Source organism: Nesoenas mayeri, assembly GCF_963082525.1.
Source record: "Nesoenas mayeri genome assembly, chromosome: 5".
In the NCBI taxonomy this organism is placed as follows: Eukaryota; Metazoa; Chordata; class Aves; order Columbiformes; family Columbidae; genus Nesoenas; species Nesoenas mayeri.
This window is the reverse complement of record NC_137548.1, coordinates 13,146,744-13,157,719: the sequence shown is the minus strand read 5'-3', so window position 1 is coordinate 13,157,719 and position 10,976 is coordinate 13,146,744. Positions and strand designations below refer to the sequence as shown.

At 40.1% G+C, this 10,976-nt stretch overlaps 1 protein-coding gene across 5 annotated transcripts in view; it reads left to right on the top strand.

The window, feature by feature from the left end:
• Nucleotides 1–93: 93 nt before the first annotated feature.
• The window catches only part of WDR25 (WD repeat domain 25), a gene marked incomplete at its 3' end in the record, with an annotated part of 66,111 nt that continues 55,228 nt past the window's right edge, over nucleotides 94–10,976 (top strand). Inside the window, exons 1-3 of one of the 5 annotated variants that reach the window (XM_080346078.1) lie at nucleotides 96–159; nucleotides 1,359–1,484; nucleotides 2,710–3,481. In XM_080346078.1, coding sequence (XP_080202204.1) covers nucleotides 2,765–3,481 — 717 coding nt within the window. In that variant the 5' untranslated portion in view covers nucleotides 96–159; nucleotides 1,359–1,484; nucleotides 2,710–2,764. Of the gene's footprint in view, nucleotides 243–343; nucleotides 451–1,358; nucleotides 1,485–2,709; nucleotides 3,482–10,976 lie in introns of those variants that run through there. The other 4 variants (XM_080346079.1, XM_080346077.1, XM_080346081.1 and 1 more) reach the window with 4 other exon arrangements.

Genomic DNA, 10,976 nt, shown 5'->3' with positions numbered 1-10,976 from the left:
CTTGACCTGACCTTGCCCGTCCCTGCGGGAGGACGGTGGCACACGGAACTGCTTGAGCGGGACGCCTTGTTTCCACCCGGCGCGCTTGTGAAGGAGGAGCCGCCGGGGGCCGGCGAGTGAGTTCCGGGCTGCGCTGCCGGCGGCGGCTGAGCCGCGCAGGTACCTGCGGAACGGGCGGGGTCGGGCGGCCCCGCTGCCGGGAGAGCGGTGGCGGCGGCGGCGGCAGCAGCGCCGAGGTGGAGGTGGCCCCGCGAATGGCATGGGTTGCCCGGGCGGGGAGTGCGATGTCCCCGCTGCCGGGGAAGGGGGAGGAAGCGGCCTCGGTGCCCGGGTCCTGCGGCGGGTCGGGTTTGGGGTCCCCTCGCTGTGGCGCTGGGAGCGGCCCGGAGGAGCGTGTGGAATCCCGGCGGGGCGGCCGGCAGCGCTGTCCTGGGCCGTGTCACAGCCCAGGTGACATTTACCGTCCCCGGGCGGGCGGGGGCGCTGTGCGGGCCGAGCCCGCGCTCTCTGCTTTAATGTGCTCGCGTAGAGCAGGCGTGTGAAAAGGAAATAAGAACTCTATAAACTTCCTTGTTAGCTTAGTACGTTGTAAACCCTACCGTTAATAAGTTCACAATTTAGTTACGGTGTGTTTCCAGCGAAGTACATTGTGTTTCCCCCCTCCACATTTTTCTGTAGTTAGGGCAGCGTAAGATGGTTCAGGGTGGTGTTTCTTTAAAAACTGTCTTAAGATGGCAGAGATACTTTGCTTTTGCAAACCCACTAATGCTTATAGGCGATGCATGTGATGGGGTGGCCAAATTTAATGGGACAGTTTCTTTCCAGTATCCCATGGGAAACTTTTTTAACCTGGTATGTGCAAGGCACCATCTCACCTACCCCTGATTTTTTTTTTTTGGTGTTAAAATGAAGTAAAGTAACTTTGAAAGTCCAACCCAATCTACTTGTGTGTCTCCATTTATAGTTCTCAGTCAGAGGTTGACTTCGTACAGTGATTGCTCTTTGAACACCAGGCATTTTGGCTGGGGCCTGTTTTCAGCACTGCAATAACAAATAGGAACCACTTGCTGCAATTGTTGTCCATCAAAGTTACCATTTATTTATTAAGAGGTTTCAATTTACTGCTAAAAACCTCGATTTCCTGTTTTGAAATTGAATTGTACGTTAAATTTTTCCTGAAATGCTACTTATTTTTTTCCTTGACGGTGTTTAAGTGAAATGCTGTGTTATTAAAAAAAGAAATGTCTTTGCCCTCAGTTTTTGTCACAGTTGTCATAAACTTCAGATGAAGGCAAAATGTCCTCTAGGGGGAGATATTGATACTTTTATCTGCTAAAATGTTAGTCTCCTTGTTCCAGTTAAATGTGTTGATCACCGATTTTGGAAAGGATCTGTGATGATGAATGTTTGTCTTGAAAGGAACCTGCCTTCTAGATCTGTACTTGGAAACTTCATTACAGAATACAGAGTGATGTAACACTTCTGTAAGTTAAATGAAATGTGCTTGTTTTAATTCAAGAAGATCTAATTCTGAAGTTAAGTGAGTAGTATTTATGAGTTCCAGTGTGCTACTCCTGCAGTAGTATTTGATAGGACCTACATTTGTGACATTTATTCTGCAAATGCTCACGTAGATACTGACTTTCACACAGCATTCTCATTTTAATCAATATACTTTTGAGAGCAGTTTCTTCACTGACCTAAAGCAAGAATTTCAGCCGCTGATCTGAAAGTGTTGTGTGTTAACTCACTGTAGCATGAGAAGTGCTAACAGCTGGGCAAGCAAACAATGCAGGAATAAAATGTCCCATTTAATCAATCTTGGCAATTGAAGGGTAGCAGTACTTTTTGACTATAAACAGCAGAGGCTGAAAGATTATTTTTGCCGACACATCAGTTGTTTGAACGTAGTTAACCTTATACTCCACATGCTCTGTCCAAATTGGTGGGATTGTTATGGTAGTGAGTTATTCAGCTTGTTATATATGCAGTCTCAGCACAAGATTTCTTTCTCACAAACACTTTGAAAAAGTTTATTATGCAGTAAACAAAGCATCTGTGCTCTTATTTTTCTGTAAGTAAATGCAAACCGTGCATTCAGGGTAGCTTCTGGCACAAGCCTGTTCTGTAAAACTAAAGGCTATGTGGAACTTGTTCTGTGGAAAGAGTTGGAAAATTTCCTCCTGCTGCAAGACTGCTGAATGGGTCAAAAATATATTTATTTTTTTAGTTGCCAGTTGAACCCCTTCATAATTCTTTCAAGTCATCTGTATTGTTAAGAAATAGATATTGTTAGACTGACTTCAAAATAGTTGTGGGATTTCTATTCTTGTTAATATACCTACCCAAACACTGCGTAATTAATTACCCTCTCTTGTGTTTGTGGGGAATTGCTACTGCAAGTAAGGTTAAAGTGATTTGCAGTACTTATGTTGCAAGTTTGTTTTCCTATTCATACTAATTTTCATTGTTTTGTGGTATGCAAATGCTTCTCTGCAGTACATTAAAAATGTATGCAAAGTGCTTGGAGACAAATGGTGTTGCATAATTGAATGTACAGATGTGTTATAATAGAAGAATAAATTCCATTAATAAACCGGAATTAAAGTTATGGATTTTGTTTAAGAAAAGCGTATTTGAATCCTTAAGTTACTCAAACTGTAGACTCTGAAATAAATTGTGCTTTGAATAATCAATTCTTTATTGTAGGTCGTTATTTGGAGGATTCCAGCACTGAGATTTCTGGAGTTTGCTGTGTCTAGCCATGAGTTCATCACTGGTTGCTTATGATGATTCAGACTCTGAGGCAGAAACTGAAAAGACTGAAGTCCCCAATACTTCCAGCAGACAATCAAGCCTTCTAAGTTCTTCTGTGGATCATGTTCAGTACTTTGCACCTGGTAGTTCGGGTACAAGACCTACCTATGAAATGCATCCTACTGAGAACACTGGCAGTTCTAGCACAAGCGCTGTTGGTGAAGATCCACCTGAGCATTATGCACAGAATAATAACACTGATTTGACATCTCCTTATTGTAGGAGAGCGTACTCTGGCCATACTGCGTTATGTGTGTCCTACAAAAACTATGAACAGACATCAAGCTTTTCAACAAACTCTGGAAACGGTGTTTCCCAGAAGAGAATACATAAAGACAGTACTGGTGCCATAAAAGGAATTAGACCATATATCCCTAAAAGGTTGCGTCAAGAAAACTGCAGCATGCCTGAAAAAAAAGAACCTGATCAGAGAGATAGCTCAGACTATGATGTTAATCTAGACATATCAGGAGACCAGACTTCGAGAAAGATCTCTGAATTAATTAAGCCATATTTGGGATCCAAATATAAATTAACTGAAGTTCCCAAAAGCTTAATATTTTACATGTCAAAACACAGTGGCCCTGTTAATGAAATCCAGTGGTGTCCTGTGCGAGAACAAAGCCACATGCTTCTCTCTGCTTCTATGGATAAAACAATCAAGGTAATGTAAAACGAGATGCTTTGTAGAGCAATCATTGATGTATAGCATCAATAAAATTTACTGCTCTCAATTACTTATCTTTCATTCTCTTAAGTTATAATAACTTCACTGGTTCTGTAGTCAGCATAACCTATCACACCATCAAAGTCTGAATCATTTGAACTGTGGGTAATTCTCCCTTCATCATCTTTCCAAAGCTTTTTTTACATCTTTGTCTTAAAGATTAAATGGAGGAAAAAATTACCTTTGTTTTTCTTTGCAAGTGTTCTTTAATATACTGAATATGTTAAATTTTGGCTGCTACTTGAAGAACAGACTTAGAAGGAAAAGGCTAAGGTATGCAAAACGTGCTGGTGGATGTTTTTGATGAGCAGCAATTTAAATTTGGATTGTACAAAATTTGTCTGAATTTGACTTTTTGTCTTAAACTGTCACACCATATGCTTAATGTTTGATAACTGTCCCAGAGCCTCTTATTACTAATGAGTGAAACTATGGATGTGTTAAATTTGGTAAAACAATCTAAAATGAAAGTTTGTCATTGCAATGTAAAATTATTTAAAAATGGAAATAATAGCCTGTCTGTTTTGTCTTCTAAGCAGAAAGAAAGATTAATTTGTTTTCTAAAGCAGGATTAATAGTCCCTGATTGGAAGCAGTCTTTAACAGTAAAGCTGTTTTTTGAAGGAATCCAATTGTTTTAAGTGCCACAAACCATGGAAATTCAATATAAATATTACGTGTCAATGTTGGCGAAGCTTCAGAGCGTGCTAATCTAAAACATTAATTATCATGGAACTGTTCCAGGGTATATTAAAACACACTCCCTTATTTTGGAAGGTGGCCCGTAGTGCAACACCTGTGAAGGGTTCTGGGGGTGGTTTGTCCCCGGTGCACTCGCAGTCTGTCGCGATAGGAGCAGCAGCGTCTCTGTCGTGGGCCTTTCCCGCGCGTCCGCCTCGGGCCGGCAGGGGGCGCGCTGCGATCGGGGATTGACTCCGTGTCACCAAAGTGATGTCACTAATTTCGCTGAGTTTCCAGAGTCACGAGTCCAGGCACCCCTAATGACTGTGACAGCAGTACTTTGTCTTCTGGGGATTTTTGGACTGTCTGCCGTTGCCTGAAGTTCTCCATGAAGGAAGTGATTGCAAATGCAGAGGCAGATGTACCTTTTTTTCCCCCAACCAATCCTGCACCTTCCCACAGCTTCCCTTTTCTGTTGTTTCTTCTAAAAACACCTGCTTGGAATTGCTAGTGCAAATCCAGGCAGTGGAAACCTGTTCTCTTTCCCTTTAATGGGAATATGCAGGCACTCGGGATGTTTGAATGACTCACTTTGAACATCTGATTCAGATAAAACGCAAAGCACAGTTAGGAGCCTAAAATCCCTGTATGATCAGAAAGAGCAGGCAATCCAAAGCCTCCAAACTCTGTACTTTCAGTGAATAACTGTGACTGAATATTTTAATGTATAAATATCTTGGATTCAGTCCTTACATGCAGCTTATACATTAAGACATCATTTGAAGAGCCCAATATTAGTGGAGATTTCTTAGAACTGAGGTTTCTGTCTAAGCAGATCTGACTGTGATAGTTTAAGTTGTGCTTAAATCAAAAGATCTATAGTTGTATGTAATTTTTGCAGTATTTAGCCAAACCATTTTGCAGCTGTTATCTGTTCTTATGTGCTTAAATATTTTCCTTCCAAATTTTTCATCACAAATAATTACCTTTCTGGGGAAGGATTTTTTTTTTTTTTTTTTAATTTCATGGCATGGAGAAGGAATAAATATTTGGCTTAGTTATCCTCATTTAGTGGGTTTTATTTCTTTAGTCCCATCTAAATTACTCTGACTAAATTGTCTGTGTCACACAGGAATATATCTAAAATGTATACGTAGAACTGATTATGTGGTTCCTTACTTTTTAACTGTGTGTATGTATCCTGTTTAAATCAGGGCAAAAGAAGAGTCTTCCTTTTATGTTCTCCAAGGTTAACCAATGTGCACTTTACCATCTTCTGTATGAATCAGTGTAAGTCATACTAAAATCTGCAAAAAATGAGTTGATGTTTTCAGTTTGTGTTGACTGAAGAACAGCTTAGTGTCAGGAAAGGTCATTTGAAGCAGTTTTTATAGATACCTTGTGTATTTAGGAAGAAATGCATAATTTCAGAGGTTTTTATATTTTTTACTAGAAGTATTTGCTCTTAATTTTTTTTCTGTGTGGATGCATTTTAAATAACCCAAACAGTTATCTACTGGTACTGTTGAAAAAAAACCCATCAGTTATCAGCTTAGTGGTGTAATTCTTTAGAGAATCCCTTCTACCAGCAGATGGGGCTCCCCAGCATCTTGGAAAGGGACAGTGACTAAACTCTGCCCCTAAAGACTGAAGGACTTCATTGTGTGCCTCCATGAGCATTAAGAGAAGACTGTTTCACACTATATTTTAAATCTGTTAGGAATGGGGAAAAAAGTGCTTAGATTTAGGCTTTAGTGTGTCTTTCACCCTCTATTTTCTTAGTATTTTGAGCTTCCCCTTTGGAAGGGGAGCTGATAATACTTCCAGCCTTGGTAGCGGGAGAAAGGGGCAGGAACCCTGATTCAAGTTAGGGAAGCTCATACCGTGGCACTGCTCTTCTTCACTATTACTGTATTACCAGTGGCTTATATTTCTAGTTTAACTGTATTTTAAGGATTGTGAAACATGTTTGTCTGAACTGATTCTATTTGTTTTCTTTGGGTAACACTTTTTCTCTGCCTTCTGTTTGAATAGCTACTGTAAGTGAAATTTAGGCTACTACTGCCATTTTTAGTTTTGCCTACTTAAACACTGAAATAGTGTTTATGATTTTAGTATCTTGTCTACTATTTTTTACATAAATGTTGAGATTCAGCACTGTTATTAAAGTTGTGTGGTTTCTGTAGTGTGGATATACAACACATTCACAGAACATCAGACCTTGTTTAGGTATTTCTGGTTTAGAACCCTGCATATAGAATCTGAAATCCCAGGTTAGCATTGAATACAGCTGTTTACCTTAGGTAGCAGGATAGATAAAAAGTTGTCTCTTGAAAGCCATGGTTACCAACTGCAGAAATAGCTATACAGCATTCACATTGTCAGTCTCTTTTATTTGGAAGACCTTGTAATTGCATAGAGCCACAGAGTTGTAAACATTTTCACTAGTTACTTATGCTTGACTTAGCTTTTTAACAATTCTTCATAACTTCAAGCCTCTCATACCATTATTCTGTATTTCCTATTTTGTCTTAAAATTAACTCAAGGTAACGTCTTTATATAATCATCTCTAAACTTTTAATTTTGTGTTCCTGGTTTTCTATTTAGAGCATCACAGCAGGTATTCTATTTGTTCCAAAGTATTTCTTCATTTTCAGCACTTTCACCCTCCACCAATGAACAAGATCAAGGCAAGAAAGTACTGTGATTCTTCGGTATACAAAATGTATATTAATAGCCCTTTGGGATGACTTGTATTGTGACACATTGTTGGAAGTTTTTCTTACGCATTTTTTTCCCTACTTGCCGAGTTGAACTGTATCTCCATTTAGTCATAGCTGAATCTATACAAGGAAAGTAGAAGTTTTAAAAATCAATTTAATAATGTCAGCCTGTTGAACAGAGGTCTTGCCTACTTCTCATGATTAAGAACACAAGGATAGCTGTAGGGGTTCAGACCAAGGCTCTGTTGAGCCCAGTGGTCAGTCTCTAGTAGTGTCTGTAAGCAGATGACCAGAGAAAGAACAAGTCAAAGGTGCCTTTAAGTCATCTTCCGATCTCTGCTTGTTTTCAATTCCAGGGATTTCTGAGCTCCAAAGCAGTTCATCTTTGTAACTTGCTGCATCAAGAGGTCTCTTCCAGATACTTGTCCAGTGTTGTGAGACTCTCTTGTGATCATTTAATCTAGAGTGGTGTATGACTCATACTGGTCAAATTTAATGTACACATTTTGCTTCCTGGAGTATATCAAGTACTTCAAGAAACACCATTTTTATTCATATTTTCAGAATATTTTCTTGTTTTGTGGTTATGTGTTTGTCAGGAGAAAGATAACATGGTAGATTCCAGGAATTTCTTATGGTTGATCATTTTGTATTTGACTGAAAGTGATGGAAAATGGTAGCCTCCGTTCATCCGTATAATGCGCATAGCAGCGATGGTAGCAATACAGATTCCATAGTTACTGCCCTTACCCTGCCTCTTCCTAGCAAACTAATGTTTCTGTTTTCAACCATTCTGTACACAATTTTCTTGAAATAGGCAGTGTTTCTTGTTGTTTGGTCACATACATGTCTGTTTATGAAGGAATGAATTGAAGCTGCCAGCATATCTCCTATAAACTCGTGCATAGCTGTCAGGTGGTGATAGCACTATCACTGCTAGGCTAGATTCAAACTGTTCCCTATGTGATATTGGGTAATGTGCTGCTGCTCCCAAGTATTGCAATTCTTAGATTAATTTTTAAAATCTAATTGTGGCAATGCTCCTTTAACTGTAGCTGATGCATAAGATGAGAATTGGGGGAGTCATCCTATTTAATATGTATATTCCACTTTAATTGAAATGTTTTAAAAAAAGACCTCTCTGATATTAGTACACTTTTACTACCGTATTTTAAAACTAACAAAAAGTTCTCATTACCTTGGAAGTGGCAAGGAGATGCTCATATTCTGGAGATTGTGTGCTGCCTACCGAGAAGTGTGAGAAAAGAACTGTCATTTTCTTGTTGAAGAGGCTATTGTTGAAGAGGCTACTAAATAGGCTACTCTGAAATACTGAAGCTGATTTTTCTTTACATGCCTTGTTCTGACCTTCCTGTGTCTATTTAGAGCTATGTGTATTTTTTTGCAAGGACTTTAAGTTTGCTGATTATTAAGACGGCAGCACACTTATTATTTAATAGATATATGCATAGTAATACCAGTTTCCTGAGTGCTGAAAGGGCTTCTTTATATGCCTTGACCTTTTTCTAACAAAATGGTTCCATAGGCTTCAATGAGAAGTGTCCTCCATAATGCTTGTTTTGTAAGAAAAGGAACATCATGCAAGAAGGAATGTGCTTGACCATCAGTGAAAGCTTCTGACTGTGCTTATGCATAGATGATAATAGGAGTCAGGATGTAATCGCCAGCTCTCACACCATTGTTCTGCAAAAGCCATTAGCACAAGTCAGCAAAGAACAGTTCACGAAGGTGGTGAATTTTAGTCTTTTCATCTGAAAAGTATGTGCGGGTAAGGGTTGTTCCACATTCAGTATGTTAATACCTAGATATGTTTAGAGATGACTGCTACATAGAGAGGTATTTTTTAAATTATTTTCTTGTTTCCAACAATGTTGTTGTCAAGGAAACAGAAATCCTTGTAATGCCTTTGTTAACTTTCTCACAATCCACAGCTGGAGATGACTTGTATAATTTTTATTATGTTCTCAGTAGTTGACACACTCTTGTGCCTGAAATGATTTTTTCAAAGAAATATGTTTCTTTGAGTATAAATGGCACCATCCTGATCTCTATATGGTTTGATAGGCCGTTGGTTTTGTTCCTTCTTCACTAACAAGAACTAAATTCAGTGCTGCTTTGGACTGGAATTTCTCTTAACACTTGTGTGAAAACTGACATTAAAAAAAAAAAAGTGGCAAAAATGCAGTGAACCTCTCAGCTTCTGGGGTAAGTTTTCAGTTCTGTAAGGGCATTAGTTTTTGTTTACATTTGGAAATGTCTGCTGAATTAGGATCTCCTTAAAGAATACTAGAGTAGTATTGCAAAGCATTTTGGGGGGAGGGGGAGGAGATGGATATTTTGTGACACAGCTAACATACCTATGTTTCCCGACAAAATTGGGAATAGTTTAAAGAAAAATTCAGAAATTAAAGTTCTCCCAATAGTGGTAAAGTTAATGGAGCCTGGCTGTATCCTGAAGCTAGCTGTAGATCCTTTTCAGTAGTCTCCTACTCTGGAGACATTCAAAACCTGCCTGGACACCTTCCTGTGTAGCCTCATCTGGGTGTTCCTACTCCAGTGGGGGGACTGGACTAGATGATCTTTTGAGGTCCCTTTCAATCCCTAACATTCTGTGATTCTGTGATTCTATGATTCTGTGATTCAGTTTCTGCTTCGGGACTTCTGCAGTGTCTTTCGCTTTTATTCAGCTGCTTAGCTTGATTAAATCTTGAGGGAAAAATACTGAGACCTCTGTGAAAGGTGGTTGACATTGACCAATAAGTACAAAGTGGCCACATGTGAGATGCACGGAGAACATGGCTGTTTTGGCAGTCTTATTTCACAAACCTCTCTGCAGAAATCCAGAAAGATGGAGAGTGACTTTTCTATATACTTACCAATGATGTGGAAGAAAGGATTCTATTTCCTCTTGTTACCTGAAAAGAGTTTTGGTTACTTGTGTCGTTACCTACAGAAATATCAAGAATATTGTTTATCTCATTTTTTTCTTAGAAAACCATCAGTCCCGAATGACTGAGTTCTGCCCTTCTGTTCTACTGAGAACTCTTCCAGCTCTTTACTCAGTGTCTCTGAAGTAACCTGTGGCAGAGAAATCACAGAATCACAGAATGTCAGGAATTGGAAGGGATCTCAATAGATCATCTAGTCCAATCTCCCTGCTGGAGCAGAAACACCTAGATGAGGTTACACAGGAATGTGTCCAGGTGGATTTTGAATGTCTCCAAAGTAGGAGACTCCAGAACCCCCTGGGGAGCCTGTTCCAGTGTTCTGTCACCCTCACTGAGAAGACATTTCTTCTCATATTTAAGTGGAACCTCTTGTGTTCCAGTTTGAACCCATTAGCCCTTGTCTTACTACTGGTTGCCACTGAGAAGAGCCTGACTCCATCCTCGTGACACTTACCCTTTATGTATTTATAAACATTAATGAGGTTGCCCCTCAGCCTCCTCCAAGCTCAAGAGACCCAGCTCCCTCAGCCTTTCCTCATAAGGGAGATGCTCCACTCCATCATCTTTGCTGCCTTGTGCTGGACTCTCTCCAGCAGTTCCCTGTCCTTCTTGAACTGGGGGGCCCAGAACTGGACACAAAATTCCAGATGTGGTCTCACCAGGACAGAGTAGAGGGGAAGGAGAACCTCTCTTGACCTACTAACCACCCCCCTTCTAATACACATCAGGATGCCATTGGCCTTCTTGGCCACAAGGGCACAGTGCTGGCTCATGGTCATACTGCTGTCCACCAGGACCCTGTCCTCCCCCCAGCACAGCCAGCCTACTAGGGAAGAAAAAATCAGGGCTAGAGCTGTCAATGAAATAGTGTATCTAATGAAGCTTAACTGATAATGTCATAAATGAAGCCCTCCAATTATGCATAGAACCTGTGTGGGCAGCTGGTGAGCAGTGTCACGTTAGACTGAGATGGGAGAAATGTGTGGTGCTGTTACTCCATTCTGGATGCTTCAGTAAGATTGCTGGTAAAAAAGTCAAGATTTTGATGCTTGGAAAACA